At 37.4% G+C, this 20,752-nt stretch overlaps 1 protein-coding gene across 1 annotated transcript; it reads right to left on the bottom strand.

Moving 5' to 3' along the window:
* Window positions 1–2,041: 2,041 nt before the first annotated feature.
* On the bottom strand, window positions 2,042–2,728 carry LOC145062429 (uncharacterized). Its single transcript, XM_079010040.1, has one exon. It carries the CDS (start codon window positions 2,726–2,728, stop codon window positions 2,042–2,044), a length of 687 nt encoding a protein of 228 aa, XP_078866166.1.
* Between the last annotated feature and the right edge of the window lie 18,024 nt (window positions 2,729–20,752).

Here is a 20,752-nt window from a genome sequence, read left to right as displayed (position 1 = left end):
AAGAAAACCCACTTGCAACCAACTGTTTTCTTTCCAGGTGGTAAATTGGTAAGTGTCCATGTATTGTTTTTCACCAGAGCATTAATCTCATTTTGTACAACTTCTTTCCATTGAGAATCAGCCAATGCCTCTTGAATTGTGTGAGGAATTTGTATGCTATCAACAGCAGAGACGAAGGCTTGATAGGATGGTGACAATGTTTTATCGGACACAAAGTTGCCAATTGGATGTTCTGTACATGCACGAACCCCTTTTCGCAAAGCAATAGGTATATCTAAATCATCGTTGTGATCAACATTATCATGTTTAGAATTACCTGATTGACCTGGTTCAGATTCGTGGTAGTCTTCAAGATGTGTTGTGTGCTCTATGTCTTTGCCTGGTTGCTTCCTTCGTGTATACACAAGAATTTCTTTTTCTTTTCCAGTTGGTTCTTGGCAAGGAGATAGAGCCATGAATGGAGGATGGGAAGAGTTTTCCATGGCTGGATTTGAAATAAAAGGACTCTCATCGTGAACACCAGAGGGTTGAGTATGGGAACTTTGATCGGTATCTGGAGATAAAGTATCGACACTAGGAATAGAGTCCCAAAGATGAGATTCGTTTATATTCTCCCCCTGAAGCTCAGATTTGTAGTAGGAATGATTTTCAAAGAAAGTAACATCCATACAGTTGTATATTTTTCGTGTTGCAGGAGAATAACATTTGTAACCCTTTTGATGCGATGAATACCCAATAAAGATACACTTAATAGATTTGGGATCTAACTTGCTACAACTCTGAGATTGATTGTGTACAAATGCAATGCAGCCAAAAACTTTAGGATCAAGAAGACTGATGAATTTTGTATGAGGAAATAACTTCAGGACAGATTGACATGGAGTTTGCAAGTTAAGAACCCGTGAGGGCATTCGGTTTATAAGGTAAGTGGCTGTGAGAACAGCTTCACCCCAAAAGTCTTTAGGAACTTGAGTAGAAAACATGAGAGATCGAGCAACTTCAAGGAGATGCCGATTTTTTCTTTCAGCAATTCCATTTTGCTGAGGGGTGTCTACGCAGGAGCTTAAGTGTAGGATGCCGTCTTGAGTGAGATAAGGGCTAAGAATAGAGTTGAAGAATTCTTTGCCGTTATCCGTCTTAAGGATTTGAATCTTGGTGTGAAATTGAGTTTGAATCATAGAATGAAAGTTTTTAAAATTTCACCCACTTCTGATTTGGAATTCATGAGATACACCCAAGTTAACCTAGTGTGATCGTCGATAAAAGAGACAAACCATTTTTGTCCGGTTATAGTCTTAACTCGTGAGGGACCCCACACATCGCTATGAATTAATAAAAATGGTTTGGAAGGTGTGTAGGGTATACTATGATAAGTGTTTCGAGTATGTTTTGCGAGTTGGCAAATTTCACAGCAAAGAGAGTCGGGACTTTTATTAATAAACAATGAGGGAAACATTTTTGACAAATACCAAAAATTCAAATGACCGAGACGATAGTGCCACAGCATGATATCACTATCTTTATTGGAACGAGACTGGTTATTTAAAGAGAACAAGCTAAATTGTTGAGATGTCCTGACAGAAAGAGCGTCATCTTGTAAGACATAGAGCCCATAACACGTCTTAGCACTGCCAATCATCCTCCCCGAAACCAGGTCCTGAAACACACAAATATCTGGGTAAAACTTAGCCACACAATTGAGTTCACGTGTAATTTTATGAATAGATAGTAAATTATATTCCAATTTGGGTACATAAAGAACAAATTTGAGGGTTAGATTTGGGTTTATTTTGACTGAACCCACACCCGCAACTTTGGAGGATGTTCCATCTACAATTTTTACTGTGTGATGTTTTGAACTTGCATGAAACTCAGAAACAATGCTCGGATTTCCTGTCATATGATCTGATGCTCCAGAATCAAGAATCCAAGGGTTAATATGCTTTTTACTGACCATAAGGGCTAGTGAATGGTTACCTTTAGTGGTCAACAACCCTATACCGGGAGTGGTGTTTGGTTGAATGGACTGACTTAAAATTTTCTAAAGTGCCTCCAATTGTTCTTTGGTGAAAGGAGATGAGTTTGATGTGTCCCCTTTTCCTTCAACAACACTTGAAGGAGTAATGTCCACATTTCCATGAGTTTCTTTGTCTTTCCATGATTTTGGTTTCCAATCAGCAGGTTTTCCATGAAGTTTCCAACATGTTTCTCGATATTGTCCAGATTTACGACAATGTTCACACCATGGTCGTCCCTTCTGTTGTCCCCGGGCAGCAAGAGCAGATGAATCTTGAGTTGATGGATTAGGGGAAGCACCAAGCATGACCTTTTTCCTACTCTCTTCCTGTCGAACCTCTGAGAATGCTTCCTTAACATGAGGAAGAGGCTTGATACTCATGATCCTACTCCTGACTGCATCAAGTTCTTTATTGAGTCCATGAAGAAACTTGAAAGTTCGCCTTTTCTCAACGATATTCCGGTATAGAGTAGTGTCATCAGTACACTTCCAGGAATAGGTTTCAAATAGATCTAGCTGCTGCCAATACCGAGTAAGAGTGTTAAAGTATTGTGTGACAGAGGTGTCGTCTTGGCGGAGGTTATAGAGGGCGGCTTCAATTTCGAAAAGTTCTGATGTATTTTCAGAACTGGAGTAGGATTCTTTGACAGCATCCCAAAGTTCTTTTGCAGTCGGATATAGAAGAAAGTTTTCTCCTATATCATTATTCATAGAATTAATCAGCCATGACTAAATCATGTGATTATCAACCTTCCATGTTTTGTACTTTGGATCATCTGATTTTGGAGTCTCAATCTCTCCAGTAAGATATTCCTCCTTTCCTTTTCCACCAATATACATCATCACAGATTGTGACCATTGAAGAAAGTTATGGCCATTAAACTTGTGACTGGTAACAAGAGATACGACTTCATTACCGTGAGAGGATGAACCAGAGATGTTGAGGTTATTGATGGTAGAAGGATGCGAAGAAGCATCTAATGTGAGACTGCTTTTTTCATGAGCCATGAGTTCTGTTGAAGAAAGAGAAAGCTAGAACAAAGATTGTTGGAAGAGATGAAGGTGAAAAAGAGGCTTCTAATGCTCTGATACCATGAAGTTTTTGGAATGAACTGATTTATTTTTCAACGGAAGAAAAATGCCTATTTATAGGCTGATTATAGAGGATATCCTAGCTGTACAATCAATGTTAATTCCTGTAAATCAGGGATTCTACCTAACATTCAGGGATTTACAATAACTAAGATTATTCAGTAATTAATACACATAAATCTACAACTTTTAAAATGAGTTTACTTGTTGTGTACACAAAGACTTTACCACACACAGTCCTAACACATACGATAATATAAGAACAAATCAGTCGGAAGCCAGCGGCAACCCTTATGGATCGCATCTAAGTCCTAATTTCCTAGGAACCATAGTTTCGAGAGACGGATCCATGTCGATTACTATGTATATGGAGTCCTCCATGGTAATCCCATAAAAACCTAAGACCGAAAACCATGTCAATGTTGGATTAGTGTCTAAGTCCATAAATATAATTGGTATATACTTGACCCGACCCGGCATGGTACATTTGGGTTACATGGCATCATGCATTTGGATAGACTAAAATGAGAGAAATAACACTTAAGGTTTATTAATATATTATAAGTTCTAATATATTAATAAGATTATTTAATTAGTATTGATCAAGAATTAATATAGAATTAATTAAGTGATCAAAAGAAGACTAATTAAATATATGGGTTGATTGTGTAAATCATCCATACTTATATAGTGGGCTAATGCTCCATGGATTATCAAGTTGGGATAAAACCCATAGGATGCTCCATGGATGCTCCATGGTGTATTTGAACCCATGGATCCAAGGAAATGGAAAGCCATGGCAATTAGGGTTTACCCTAATTGTGACTAACTATATAAGATCTTATTATTGAAGAAATCGGGCACTAGTGAAACAAGTGAGGGCAAACCGATTTTTGAAGTGTTCTATTTTCTATCTAGGTTATTCCAAATGAATTTGATGTTGTGTGAACCATTTGAGGTGTCACATTTGGGGCACTAGGCTCTTAAGCTACATGGAATCAAGCACCAACAAAGAGGTATGTCCTTCTACTAGATTTTATATTATTTGTACTTCATAATATGCTAGTTAGGATAAATACCTTGGAAATTGATATTTCATGTATAATAGAGAAAAAATAGATCCAAAGTATTTAGGGTTGCATGTACACCATAGGAGTGTTAGAATGCTCAAAACCCAATAGTGGTATCAGAGCCTAGGCTTGTTTTCACTTATACTTGCAAAATTGGCTTGAAAAAGCAAAGTTTTGTGTTGTTTAGACTGGGGACTCGACGATTCCAAGGCAAAACTCATCAAACTCCCCAATTTTGTTCATACACTCGACGAGTTGGACCCCCAAACAACATATCTTCGAGTTTTGGTGCTGGAATTGGTCTAGAATCATTACCTTTGACTGTTTTGGACTTATAAAACATATTTTTTAATGTGGTAATGATTTTGCTAAACCAATTTTAATGCTATAATCAAAGTTTCAAGTTTTATATGTGTTTATGTAATTCTTGAAAAATTGTTGATTATGAATGTTCATGCTTATGAGTTTTGTTAGATCATAGAAATTATGTGCAAATTGTTTGTTAGTATAATTCATGATCTTGATGAAATTGTATGGACTCCATAACTTGTCCTCAAGCTATGGATTACCAAAAGGTTTTTTTGTGTTGCATTTTTTTATGAGTATTTTGATTGATGAAAATTATTATTTGTTAGTTGCTTTCAATCCATATTAATCTAAAAGAAGTTCATAAAATGTGTTTTTGTAACTTGTCATCAAAGTTACATGAAAGGTCGCATTTATGAATCTTAAAGCTCATAAAAGTTCCATAGGTTACACAAAAAATGAAGAGTCTTTTCATTAAATTGTTTTGATGACTCCATAACTTGTCCTGAAGTTATGGATGTTTAAAGAGTCACTTCATTAAAATTGTCATTAAAGAATGAGAGGTTACATGAAAATGAAGAGTCTTCATTTTAATGAACCATTAAACTCATAAGTTATGAATTGAAGAGTCTTGAAATAGTTTCAAAACCTGCCCTCAAGTTTTAGAATTTGTAAATTTACGCCCTCATCTATACTTTAATTCCAAATTGAACCCTAGAGTTTTAAAAGTTTAAAATTCAACCCTTATACTATTATTATCATTTTTAATTATATAGATATGTATAAGATAAAGTCAATCTTACCATTAGTAGGCCCCATTCATGAAGCGGTCTATAAGGGGGGTATAAGGTTACTGCCTATAAAATGGCAGTTTAATGGGTGTCCACTCTCACCCACCGCTTCCTTTACTGGTGGAGGGTCGTTAGCCGAACGGGTAGGATATGACTATAATTCTCCCTTCATTAAAAGTATAATGATAAATACTAAGTAACTAAACACTTATTAATTCCCAATCTTAGTTACTTAGGAAAATGTGAAATAGGTGCTAACCCATGAAATTACATTTTGTACCTTACCAAGTCGTTAGTGGAGCGTGTGTGGTTAACCGGCACACTAATAAGGACTATTAAGAGTGGAAAAGGGTAACTTGAATTTATTATAGATTGGTGGAGCGTGTGTGGTTAACCGGCACATCGATTAGGTGATAAATTTAAGGGTACCAAGTCAATTTGCATGGTTATTCACACCTTGTTTGTGATCCTCAGCATCCCAACCACAAACTTGAGAGGGCACAATCGAGATTCAAACATGCCATTGAAAGTTCAATGTATCTCAAAAGATCTAGGAGTTTCAAATCCAATTAAAACTTAATTATATTTCGTTTTTCATGGTGGAATTTGGTAAATTGTCATTTACCTACCTTTCACTATTTTATAACTCGGATTACGGCATCCCTCTTGCGGTTATAAATAGGTTGTTGGGTCCTAGCCTTAATATTTCATATTGGGTGTTATATTAAGGACTTTAAATCAACTAACTTGAATTTCTCCCTTATAGATGTCTAGTTTAGACAACTACGGTCTTCCCAAGTCTTTAGGAACAAGCTTCCTAATGAAGATGATATCCCAAAAGGCAATCAAGGTGAAAGACTAATCCCTTTATTGAGCACTAATGGGACTAGAAATCATACTTCACTTCCTCCACCTCCTCCAATAATTCTCCCTATCCCACAAGTTTTAAGACTTCATAAGTTCTAAGTCACTCAATCCCTATTGGCAAACAAAGTCTATATGTGCTTAGGTCTTGGAGATTAAGTCAAATATTGACAAGCCGGTAGAGTTGGGTGTCGAAGTCTCGAGGTAGCTGGCTGTTGACTTGGTTCTTCGGTCACTCCCTGATGACAGATCACGACATGGCCCTTAATAATCTTACCTATTTGCTTAGTGATGCTGAATCAACAATGATTTAGAGCATTGGTAAAATAAATTAGATTGGAAGATCTACTTCCCAACTTTCATGGACATTAACAATGATAACACTAGAAGTCCAGAAAAACTTTCTCTTCCCAATGGAAAGGGATCGGCCATGGTCAAGTCGTTTGAGCCAATAGTAAAGAGAACAGCTAAGTCTTTGATAGTCTCGTGTACCATTTCCAAAAGAGTCCATAGATTTCTTTTGCTAGTAAAAAGGGCATTGGTTGCAAAGCTGCCGAATTTACCTGAAGCCTCATAAGAATGTTAAAGTCAAATGTTTGACTCTACTTCAGGTAAAGTCCGTTATCTAACTCTATTAAGTCTCTTTGGAGATTCTTAATACATGATGTAATCTAATTGCATTTTGATGCTTTTTGAAGAATCAAAGGAAGCTTAAAGAAAAAGTGTGCAGATTCTAATCGCATGGATCGATGACTAGAATTTTGAGCCACTGCATAAGAGTTATGAGATATTGCTTAGGAATAGATAACAACAAAGTTTTCATATGAATTTGCATTGTAAGGATAAGTTTTTCCGCAAGCTTTAAAATAAAAGAAAAATTTTGATTTTATTTATTTTAAGTATCCTTACAAAGGCATTTGTGAAAAATTGTTGTTAATATGTTTCCATTGATAAGCAATATTGGAAAATGAATTTGATTCTTTCGTTTGTGGTAGTGTCATAATTTATCAAATAAGGAAAGATTCTCATCACCCAAGTTTCAGTTGGATAGAAACTTGGAATCATGCAAATTGTATTTTGTGATGAATGAGAATTATCATCTTTGGTAAATTAAGACTAATACCTTGTTCACATTCGCATGTGACTCAAGCGAAGGACTAAAGGATCGAGTACATTAGGTTGTGCACTAGTCAGGTCCACCACAAAGATTGATAAGATTATTCGTTATAATTTACTAAAGTTTAGTAAAGATGATTATGCTTACAAGTTTAAGTGTAATTCTGAAACATTGGAAAATTTTCAATGTATGGCAGAATGAATAAAAAGAATCAAATAAGGCAGAAAGATAAAAGTTTCTCCAATCTGAAGAGATGGGAGAGTACTTGTGTATCTTGTTTTATGATTATCTTAGTGAATATGGAACCATATCACAATTGATTCTCTAAGGACACCTTAGTGTATTTGTTGGCTAAGGAGAGGAATCATGAATTGTGGAAATAGTTTAAATCAAAAGATAAATCATAATTCATTCCAGAATCAAGTCTTACAGTTATACTCTAAGATTGTAACTTGAGTGACATAATCTTTAGAAAGTTCATAACACTTGTTAAATGTAGAGTAAGATGTTTCCTATTTTTGTACATTTGGGATTGGTAAATTGTGATGTTTTGGATAAAACAAAGACCAACTAAGACCAACTGTGAGAAGTGTTTAACTTGATAAGAATTCGCACTAACTCTTGAATATTTGTTTTGTCAAGGAATGGTTCTTGACAAAGAGAATCTTATATGTCAAGAGGACAGTGGGAGTATTGAGATAGTTTCAAGAACTAATCAAGATTTTTGTTAATCACTAGCCCATGACTTGAGGTCTGTAACCTATCGTGTTGACATATTCTTATTTCTATGTCTATTCCAGTAAAAGTTGATTATGCTTGTGAGTTCTATGAGTTCTCAATTGTTTGCATAACAACCCGGAAGCAATGGTGGGTATTGTGCTACCAGGTGGCAAGAAATTAAGATTGAACAAGTTCAATCCATTTGAATTTGGTTTTGTCACTAACCTTGTCTTGTGATTATGGTTGTGACAAATTCACATGGATAGGAACACTTACACTATAAAAATCTAAGTGTCATATGGTTTCTCTCCGATTCATGAAAATGATGGTGAGGAAACTCTTTCACTAAGTAGATTTTGAGTAGATAGCAATTATGAGAATGACAAAAGGTCTAAACATTATGATTACGGCATCCCTCTTCATAATTGTTTAGACACACAAGTGAGCTATCTAAGGAAAGGTGTATGATTTTGATAAAGTATTATCAAAGCAATCTCGTATCAGAAATCTGAACTTTGGTAAGAAAGTCAATAAAGTATTGATTTCTAGAAGTCCGGTTAATCTCTTGATACATGTCAAAGCTAGTGGGAACATAAGTGTTATGCTAGTAAGATAATAATCATTATGCTAGTGGGAGCATGATTATTATGTGAAGTGTTGCAAGTTAGCAATATTAATTATAGAAAACAAAATTTTCTATTCGCCTTGAAAAAGATGTTTTGCTATAATTAAGGGAGAGGATTTTATACTTCATTCCAATTCTACAAGATTAGAATGAGATTTTAATCTACTTTAGTCAATGATATATAAGAATGTTATGTTGGAATGGTTCAACATAAGGAAATCCTATATATGTTGCGTTCTCAAAATTCGATTATGATTACGACATGCCTCTTCATAGTTCGAATTGTGAGAATATGGCAAATAAAAATTTTTATAGCATGAATCGTGTCCCATATGCTTCGGATATAGGATCGATTGCATGTGCTATAATATTTATCCATTCTAAATTTTCCTAATGCTTAGGGAATTAAGAGGGGAAATAGGATTAGAACCGGATATGACTAAAATGATTAAGCAATTGTCAAGGAAAAATTGAGGTTTACCAAAGATTGGTTACTCATGGACAATTGGAAGTATAGAGTAAGGACCATATTGACATATTTTGAAAAGATACAACTCTTGTTCAAAAGTGATGGTCAAAATGGGAATATGGAATTGTTTCCATAGATGGAAGTTATTTTTTGAATCTGTGTAAGATTAAAGAACTTAATGCAAAGAATGATGTTCAAAGGAATGTACTTTGAATTTGATACTTCATTTCCATGGAATTGCTTTCCATTGGAATACTCTTTAATGTCTGTTACCAAATCTTTGTGACTTTGTGCATAGTCATTACAAGGGGATCATTGCATATAAGTTTAGAATCTAACAGATTATAGTAAATGGCAAGACTTTGGTATTCTTACATTTACAAGAAGGATTGGAATTGTGAAATAAACATCATTGAAATATTGTCAATCGATCTATTTCACAAAGAGAAGACCATATGTAAACATAGTGTGCATACTTGGAGTATGGCATAGCTATTGTTTGGGCGAACATAGTACGCATGCTTGGTGCATGACATGACTATTGTTTCAATTCAAGTATTAAGTTGATAAATTAAAACAATGAATAATGAGTAATCAATATGGTGCTTAGATAAAAGGGTTTTTTTATTTACACTCAAGAGTTTGGGACCATATAGGATTAAGTATTATTCTTGTGTTTCACTTTGCATGTTTTGACTTCCAGAATAACTAGGTCATTCTTCCAGAATGACTAAGGTATTCAAACTCTCCACAGTCAGTCATACTTTGGAAGTAGGTATTGATTTAAGACTGTCACAAATTTGGCTGGTATGATTTGTCTAATGTGCATTAGATATAGCAATGGTTGCTACAATATTCATGAGTGCTCATAAGTTCTGAGTATTGGATTAAACCCACGCTCATTTAAATCACTTCATGGATTTTATCACGAGTGAATCATGAGACGATAATATATTATATTCTTCAAACCTAAATATATGAGTTGTTGACTATGAATTGGTTATACATTGATTGCACAAAAACACATTGGTAACTCGATGTTATAAAACGTGCCTTTGTGTATGATTCAACAAGTAGTACAACAAGCATATGAGTCGAAGTTTATCCATTCATTTTACCATTAAAGGAATAAAAAGCGATATTTGTGTGCCCCTAGATGATTTAGTGATAACAAAATGAAAGTGCTCGGCCAGGCCTGAACTAATTTGATTTGTTTAATTAGTCAGTCGTCATAAATAAAAAATGGGGAAGCAACAAATGGACAGATAGAATGATTATAATCCATGTCTCAGTCCATATGATATCTAGAATGGAGGAATATATGATCACTTATCTAATGGACGCGTCATTGATTTGTTCAGAGTTCGACAACGGCTTTTGAGAGCTACGATTGCTAGTCGGGTTATGAAGTCATACTTGCAATAGTAGTTTTAGACTTATCCAAGTGGGAGACTGTTGGATTAGAGTCTAAGTCCATAACCATAATTGGTATATACATGACCCGACCCGGCATGGTCCATTTGGGTTGCATGGCATCATGCATTTGGATAGACTAAAATGAGAGAAATAACACTTAAGGTTTATTAATATATTATAAGTTCTAATATATTTATAAGATTATTTAATTTGTATTGATCAAGAATTAATCTAGAATTAATTAATTGATCAAAAGAAGACTAATTAAATATATGGGTTGATTGTGTAAATCATCCATACGTATATAGTGGGCTAATGCTCCATGGATTATCAAGTTGGGATAAAACCCATATGATGCTCCATGGATGCTCCATGGTGTATTTGAACCCATGGATCCAAGGAAATGGAAAGTCATGACAGTTAGGGTTTACCCTAATTGTGACTAACTATATAATGATCTTATTATTGAAGAAATCGGGCACTAGTGAAACAAGTGAGGGCAAACCGATTTTTGAAGTGTTCTATTTTCTCTATAAGTTATTGCAAATGCATTTGATGTTGTGTGAACCATTTGAGGTGTCACATTTGGGGCACTAGGCTCTTAAGCTACATGGAATCAAGCACCAACAAAGAGGTATGTCATTCTACTAGATTTTATAATATTTGTACTTCATAATATGCTAGTTAGGATAAATACCTTGGAAATGGAAATTTGCATGTATAATAGAGAAAACATAGATCCAAGGTATTTAGGGTTGCATGTACACCATAGGAGTGTTAGAATGCTCAAAACCCAACAGTCAATAATTATCTAGGAGGAGTTCTCCACACTAGCTGACACAAGCTTCCATTCATAAATACATAATGCAATCTAATTCTTTCACAAATTTCTCTATATAGAGCACCAAACTTTTCATTATATTTACGTTCTCTCCGAAAGTCACCTTTGGTACACAGAATTGGGAGGAAAGAAATAAAATCTATTGCATTTCTCTTGTTTGGTATGTATTAAAAGGAAGAGAAAGGGAAAAGAATAAATTTGGTTTCCATCAAATTAATTCTCTATTAATTAATAGAGAATAGGTGGGAGCCCTACCAACTACATCGCGGGTTTTATTTAAGCTTCGTATAATCATATATGGAATTCTCCAGCGATTGTTTTTGGATTCGGCCTTGTTCTTCTCTTTTGCATTTGGTTTATGTGTGACATTCCCATTTTCACGGCCAGAAAAGACCGATTTTGTTTATGATTTATAAAAATCAGAGTACTTCTTTTAATAAAAATGTTGCGGAATTTGTTCCCAGAAAAACACGATAAATACGTTAGCAAAATATTTCTGAAGAAATGTATTTTATTAAATTTAAAACGTTTGGGATGTCATCATCAATACAGAAACATAAGCATAAACACAACTTACATTTATTTATACTAGTGATCAACATCTCTTTAATCCTCAGTGTAATGTGACTTCATATCAACACCTGTGATATAAATAAACTGAGTAGGTTAGGTTGGGGAACCTGGTGAGTACATAGGGTTTTCAACCCACAATAATATAATTATTATGTTTAACAATCAAACAATCAACCCAATTACCCGTCCCCATTATCTTCATTACTCTTAAAGATCTACCCTAAGAATTAGCTATTCGTCGTTCATTCATTCCGAAGGATTATCCTAAGGAATCGGCAAGAAATCCATCGTTGCCACAGTTTACACAATGGGCACTAAGTCTGCATAGTCGCTAGGGTTTAGGCATCAAGTCTGCATGATCACCAAGGTTTAGGCACCAAGTCTGCATGGTCACCAAGGTTTAGGCACCAAGTCTGCATGGTCACCAAGGTTTAGAGTACACCGGGTGAACACATCGTTCACAACACCTACAGGTTGCGAGCCTGCTAGTGTTTCACTGGACTATCTAGAATAGTCTGTGGTCGTCATCCATACTCTGCTGAATAACAGGGCCAACATTTGGGAAAAAAGGCTTCTCACATAGTCCACCTCTCACCCTCACCTTGTGGTCTATAACACCTCTCATCTCATCATTCAACTCATATTCCATCTATTATATCTACCCATGTTTACCCCAACATTATCGTACATATAAAATACATATATACAGTTTAAATCATTTAAAACATGTATAAAATCGTTCATCCAGCATAGACAGCAAGTATTCAGATAATATGCACACTGTGACATCCCCAAAATCTCGGCCAGAAAAGACCGATTTTCATTTATGCTTTTAAATATTTTCAGAGTAAATCCTTTTGATTTGAAAGAGTTGCGGAATTTGTTCCCAAAAACAAAACATGATAAAACATTGTTTACCGAAGCATTTCATAAAAGAAATGTATTTTCATTATAATCAAAACTCGGGGTGTCATGTTCCGATACAGACCAATAAGCATAAACGAATACATTACAAGTCATATAACAAATATAAACATATGCAGACTTGTAAACAAAACAACTTGATGGTTCATCCATCTCATGCCCTTCCGCCACTACCTGTAATACAATTTAAAACTGAGTGGGTCAGGCTTGGGAGCCTGGTGAGCATATAGGGTTTTCAACCCACAATAAATATCATATTTAATTTTCACCAACCAACAATAACCCAATTACCCATTCCCGTTATTCTCACTTTAATGTCCCTAAAACAACTAACATAAGGGACCTAGTCTAAGAATATTTCATCGGGGCGACAACACATGCTTCGGGGGTACCTCAGCAATATAAGTCAAATAAGGCAACCATGAGGGGGATGGAGTACAGCGAATGAACACCCAAGTTCATTAACACCTACAGGTGGCGAACCTGCTAATGTTTCCACAAGACTGTCTAGAATAGCCAGTGGTCGTCATCTAAACTCCGCTAGATGACTCAATCAAACAACAACGAGGCCTCTCATCTGTTTATTACACACCAACTGTCTACCCATGTTCTACCCAACATATTAGTAGATAAAAATATACATTTGTATACATAGTTTAAAGAAAACCTGTATAGCATGCTTTAATCAACACATATATCACATAACAGATGAGGCACACCCACACATAACACGTATCTCATAAAGAAATAAGCAGATCTATAAGATAGAAGAGAGTGAATACTCATTCACACATAACACAACCAAATATATACACATAGCACGTATTTTTATATAAAATACTTCGTATTATTGTATTAGAAGAAAATAACTACACACTCACTTGATCAGAAGATGATCCGACAGCACTACGGCTTATAGAAGTAGTAATCCACAGCAGATCTGGAAGATCTTCACAAAAATCTAACTTCTCGCGGGCAGAGCTTCGACTCGGGAACCGCATTTCTCGGGATCTTCGGGGTCTCGGGACTTGCCTCGGGGCTAGAGTATGATACCGGGACTTCGGGATAGCTTCGGCACGAAAAACGATGCAAAAGACTAGAGAGAAGAGAAGAAATTGAACAACAAAGAAGGCTGTCTTCGGATCCTTTATATAGAGGCTGGAGCCTCGGAGTACGCGGGGCGTACTGCGTTACGCGGGGCGTACTGCCCAAAACGTCATTGCTTACGTATCCGAAGTGCTCGAGTGCGAGTGTCGACATCCCTCGGAGTACGCGGGGCGTACTCGAGTACGCGGGGCGTACCTCGGATCAGATCGGTGACTCCTTCGGATAATGCTTCCGAATTTTGATTTAAATTTAAATACAAAATGATTAATAAACTTCGGAAATTCATAACTTCTTCATACGAACTCCGTTTTCGTCGTTCTTTACATCCACGGAATGGTGAGACCATGCTCTACGACTTTCGTTTAGACTCCGTCGGCTAATTTTGACTTTATTTTTATTAATTATTTTTAATAGGCCGGGACAGAAACTTTCGTTATAAATTCATAACTTCTTCGTTTGACGTCCGTTCTCGCCTAACTTTTTATCGTTTCAATACCAACAATGAGATCTTCGATTCTCATTTAGATTGCTTCGGCTAACAACCGCTCGATCTCAAATCGAGTAAAACAGGCTGTATATCGCTAAGCCGGAACTTCAATAAATCATAACTTCCTCATACGAAGTCAGATTTGGGCGTTCTATATATATTCGGAAACCTCGTTTCAATTACTACAACATTAACCAAAGATATTAAGTTTATTTTACACTTAAATTTTGACGCTTATTTTTATTCTTAATTAATCAAACCACATAATTAAGCAATTAAGCACAAAACACATAATACTCAAATAATACACTTTTATTATTTCAAAACGGGTTACAAAGGTCAACCTAGACTATTACATTGCTACAAATGGCAAGCCGAAACACAGGCGTTACAATTCTCTCCACCTTAGAATGATTCCGTCCCCGGAATCACACATCAACAAACAAATGCGGATAGCGACTCAACATGTCACTCTCCGTCTCCCAGGTGAGATTCGGCCCATTCGTGTGTTTCCATCGGACAAGCACTAACCCAACCATTTTGCGTCGCAACTTCTTAGTCTTTCGGTCAACAATTGCCTCTGGTTCTTCAATCAACCTTTTGTTCTCATCAATTCTCAATTCAGAAATTGGAATTATATCGGGAACTTCTCCCGTGAACTTCCTCAAATAACACACATGAAAGGTGTTGTGAATTCCATTCAGTTCTTCGGGTAATTCGAGCTTGTAAGCTTGGTTCCCAACCCTCTGAAGAACTTTAAAAGGTCCAATAAACCTTGGACTCAACTTTCCCCTTTTACCAAATCTTATAAGTCCCTTCCACGGCGAGACTTTAAGCAAAACCGAATCTCCAACCTCAAAAGTCATCGGTCTTCGCTTCTTGTCAGCATAGCTCTTTTGACGATCTTGAGCTGCTAACATTCTTTCCCTAATTATTTTCAACTTTTCAGCAGTTTGATGAACCATCTCCGGTCCCATAAACTGCTTTTCCCCAGCCTCAAGCCAACAAGACGGCGTACGACACTTCTGTCCATACAAGCTTGATAAGGTGCCATCTTAATGCTCGAGTGAAAACTATTATTATAGGAAAATTCTACCAACGGTAAATGTTCATCACAATTACCTAGGAATTCCAAGGTACATGCTCTCAGCATATCTTCAAGTGTTTGTATTGTTCTTTCACTCTGACCATCAGTCTGCGGATGGTAAGCTGTGCTTAAACATAACTTGGTACCCATTTCCTCTTGTAGACTTTTCCAAAACCTTGAGGTGAAACGGCTATCACGATCCGATACAATCGTTAACGGAACACCGTGAAGCCTCACAATTTCCTTCATGTAAGAATTCGCAATCTTTTCCATAGACCATTTCTCCCTGGCCGCTATGAAATGCGCACTCTTAGTGAATCGATCAACGACCACCCAAATCATGTCGTGACCATTCTTTGTTTTGGGCAGTTTAGTGACAAAATCCATAGCAATGTCTTCCCACTTACCCATAGGCATAGGCAAAGGTTCTAAACTCCCGTACGGTTTCTGATGTTGTGTCTTGACTCTCGCACAAGTCACACACTCGGCCACATACTTTGCAACATCAAGCTTCATCGTCGGCCACCAGTAGTAGGGTTTCAGGTCCCTATACATTTTAGTGCTACCCGGATGAATCGAGTACATGGTCTTGTGAGCTTCTTCCATCAGAAGATCCCTAATTCCTCCTGACTTAGGTACCCAAATACGATCTTGGAATACCTTCAGTCCATGACCGTTAGTACCAAACACCAACGTTTTACCCAAACGTTCCTCCTTTCGGTCATTTTTCTCAGAAGCTTCCTCTTGAGCTTTCTTTATACTTTCCACAATAGTCGAGACAACTTCAATTCTCAACGCTCTTGGCCTCTTCCTTTCAAGATTGACCTTCCGACTGAGAGCATCAGCAACAACATTAGCTTTACCGGGGTGGTAAAGTATCTCGCAGTCGTAGTCTTTAAGTAATTCTAGCCAGCGTCGTTGCCTCATATTCAATTCTTTCTGATTAAAGAGGTATTGGAGACTCTTATGATCAGTGAAAAGTTTGCACTTCGTGCCATAGAGGTAATGCCTCCATATTTTCAGAGCGAAAACTACCGCTGCCAACTCCAAATCATGAGTCGGGTAATTCTTTTCATGCTCTTTCAACTGTCGAGACGCATATGCTATCACCTTTTCTCTTTGGGTCAAAACACAACCCAATCCAACACCAGACCCATCGCTATAAACAGCGAAGTCTTCAACTCCATCGGGTAGAGAAAGTATCGGTGCCTCGCATAGCTTCTTCTTTAACTTCTCGAATGCTTCTTTATGCTTCTCACTCCAAGAATAAGTAGCTCCTTTGTGGGTCAAAGCTGTTAATGGAGTAGCAATCGAAGAAAAACCTTGGATAAACCTTCGATAATATCCGGCTAATCCTAAAAAGCTTCGAATCTCCGTGGGACTTTTCGGTTGTTCCCACTTCGTCACAGCTTCGATCTTCGCTGGATCAACCATTATCCCTTCTTGGTTGACCACGTGACCCAAGAATTGGACCTCACGAATCCAAAAATCACATTTGGAGAACTTCGCATAAAGCTTCTCCTTCTTCAAAACTTCTAACACTTCTCGCAAGTGCCTGCCATGCTCCTCCTGGCTTTTCGAGTAAATCAGAATGTCGTCTATAAACACTATCACGGATTTATCAAGGAAAGAATTACAAACCCTATTCATCAAATCCATGAACGCTGCCGGAGCATTGGTTAGTCCAAACGACATAACCAAGAACTCGTAGTGTCCATATCTAGTTCTGAATGCAGTCTTCTCGATATCTTGCTCTCTTACTTTCAGCTGATGATATCCTGACCTAAGATCGATCTTTGAGAAATAGCTCGAACCTTGCAATTGATCAAACAGGTCATCAATCCTCGGCAACGGATATCTATTCTTTATTGTTGCCTTGTTCAGCTCTCTATAATCGATGCACATTCTCATACTTCCATCTTTCTTCTTCACAAATAACACCGGAGCTCCCCAGGGCGATGAACTAGGTCTAATGAAACCTTTGTCCAATAACTCTTGAAGTTGCATCATCAGCTCCTTCATCTCCGTCGGTGCTAATCGATAAGGTGCTTTTGCTATTGGCGTGGTTCCTGGTAACAAGTCTATTCTGAACTCCACTTGTCTATCAGGTGGTAATCCAGGAAGATCTTCGGGAAATACTTCCGGATAATCACACACCACTGGAATGCTCTGCATCGCCTTCTTTTCCTTCTTAGCATCAATCATGAATGCTAAATATGATGTACATCCCTTGGTCAAACACTTTCTGGCTTTCATTAGAGAAATGATTCCAGAATCCACTCTGCGTTTGTCCCCATACACCATAAACGAATCTTTTCCAGGCGGGTTTACTTTAACTATCTTCTTCTTGCACAAAATTTCGGCATCATTGGCGCTAAGCCAATCCATTCCCAACACGATGTCGAAACCATTTAGTTCGATAGGCGATAATTCCTCGTGAAACTTATTCCCATTCAGATCAATTAAGATGCTTTTCATACGATGATTAACAAGTACAAACTTGCCACTAGCTACTTTGACTAATAAAGCATCATCTAGTCTATCAATAGGCAACGCTAGCTTTCTACCAAACTCATGCGAAATAAAGGAGTAGTTGGCTCCAGAATCAAACAAAATTTGAGCAGGTAAATCATTTACGAGAAAGGTACCTGAAGCGACATCAGCTTCATCCTTCGCAGCTTCCAGTGTCATCTGGAATGCTCTCGCCTTTGGCTTTGGTGGAATGTTGGGCCTAGCTGCCTCCTTCTTCTTCGGACAGTCTTTCAAAATATGCCCCTCTTCATTACACCCAAAACACATCCTTTTGTTGTTCGGACATTCATTGGCAAAATGTCCAACCTTTCCACACTTGTAGCAGGTCACATCCTCGCTACATTTCCCAAAGTGCCTTTTCTTACACTTATCACACCACTTTGCTTCGCCTCCTTTTCCTCCAAACTTTTTCGAATCAGATTTCGAGAATTTGCTCTTCTTACTGGAACCAGATGTTCCTTCAAACTTCCTTTTCTCACCAACCTCAACCTTGACGGTGGTTCTCCCCTTGATCATGTTCTCCACAGACTTGGCAGCCCAGATAGCTGCCTCTAGAGTAAGTGCCTGACGTACCAGCACCTCGTACTCCCATGGAAGTCCCTTCGCATACCGATCCACCTTTGTCAGCTCGTCTGGAACGATACGCAAGGCAAACCCCATCTTATCGGGGAAGTTATTGGTGTACTCATCAACTGACATGCTACCTTTCGTCAATGTCAAAAACGTATTCTCCAACTCCAACAGATTTTGAGCCGAACAAAACTTGCGCTTGAACTGCACCAAGAATTCTGCCCATGTCAATTGCAGTGGCTCATTAGGGCTTAAGGTCTTCCCTAGAGTGTTCCACCAACGAACGGCTCCACCTCGGAATTGACGCACGGCATAGATAGTTTGCAACTTACCTCTGCAGCCACACGTCATGAAGGCTAGCTCCATTTCGGAGATCCAATCCATAACCCCAATCGGATCCTCCTTTCCATTGAAGGTCGATGGTTTACAAGTCAAAAAGTCCTTGTACTTGCATCCCATTCCATCATTCCTTCCATCATGGTTATCTTGCCTAATTATCGGTGGGTTGGTTGGACCAACAGACCCACTGAAGTTTCCACCTTCCGAGTGCCCTTCATTCAGTTCAGGCTCTTCCACACGAATCGACAGTTCTTCACGATTTTGTTGAAGCAACCGTCTAGTTTCATCCATCTGACGATCCAACATCGTCTGAATCATCAATTGCACACCAGCCATGGTTATTGGCTCAGGTGCTGCTGCTACGACAGGTATTGGCTCAATCATTGGAGGTTGATTCCTGTTTTCGTCAGCATTTCCAACTCCACTTCTTGTTCTCACCATTTTGATCTACACACCGAATAAGGTGAAATTAGATCCTCAATCATGATAGATATTCAAATCATCCTTATCACTCCGAAACGTTTACATGCTAGTTCTAATATCGTAGACGTACGCTTAGAATCCTACACACATAAGGTTTCTAGATCCGGTCGGCAACAGACCATAGATCCGAACAAATAATATCATATATGGCAACATATAACATTTAGCACATAAAGCATTTTAGGCAACTTTCCTAAAATAAACCAGTGCTCGTGTCTAAATCACAACAGACACACATCTCAAAACTCACTTAGCATTCTAAGTTTAAGTCTAGAAATCCTACAAATTCCTAGTTCACTTAAACTAATGCTCTGATACCAACTGTGACATCCCCAAAATCTCGGCCAGAAAAGACCGATTTTCATTTATGCTTTTAAATATTTTCAGAGTAAATCCTTTTGATTTGAAAGAGTTGCGGAATTTGTTCCCAAAAACAAAACATGATAAAACATTGTTTACCGAAGCATTTCATAAAAGAAATGTATTTTCATTATAATCAAAACTCGGGGTGTCATGTTCCGATACAGACCAATAAGCATAAACGAATACATTACAAGTCATATAACAAATATAAACATATGCAGACTTGTAAACAAAACAACTTGATGGTTCATCCATCTCATGCCCTTCTGCCACTACCTGTAATACAATTTAAAACTGAGTGGGTCAGGCTTGGGAGCCTGGTGAGCATATAGGGTTTTCAACCCACAATAAATATCATATTTAATTTTCACCAACCAACAATAACCCAATTACCCATTCCCGTTATTCTCACTTTAATGTCCCTAAAACAACTAACATAAGGGACCTAGTCTAAGAATATTTCATCGGGGCGACAACACATGCTTCGGGGGTACCTCAGCAATATAAGTCAAATAAGGCAACCATGAGGGGGATGGAGTACAGCGAATGAACACCCAAGTTCATTAACACCTACAGGTGGCGAACCTGCTAATGTTTCCACAAGACTGTCTAGAATAGCCAGTGGTCGTCATCTAAACTCCGCTAGATGACTCAATCAAACAACAACGAGGCCTCTCATCTGTTTATTACACACCAACTGTCTACCCATGTTCTACCCAACATATTAGTAGATAAAAATATACATTTGTATACATAGTTTAAAGAAAACCTGTATAGCATGCTTTAATCAACACATATATCACATAACAGATGAGGCACACCCACACATAACACGTATCTCATAAAGAAATAAGCAGATCTATAAGATAGAAGAGAGTGAATACTCATTCACACATAACACAACCAAATATATACACATAGCACGTATTTTTATATAAAATACTTCGTATTATTGTATT

Source organism: Lactuca serriola, chromosome 1 (assembly GCF_051521515.1).
Source record: "Lactuca serriola cultivar US96UC23 chromosome 1, Lser_US96UC23_V15, whole genome shotgun sequence".
Lineage (NCBI taxonomy): Eukaryota > Viridiplantae > Streptophyta > Magnoliopsida > Asterales > Asteraceae > Lactuca > Lactuca serriola.
This window is presented reverse-complemented; position numbering and strand designations above follow the sequence as displayed.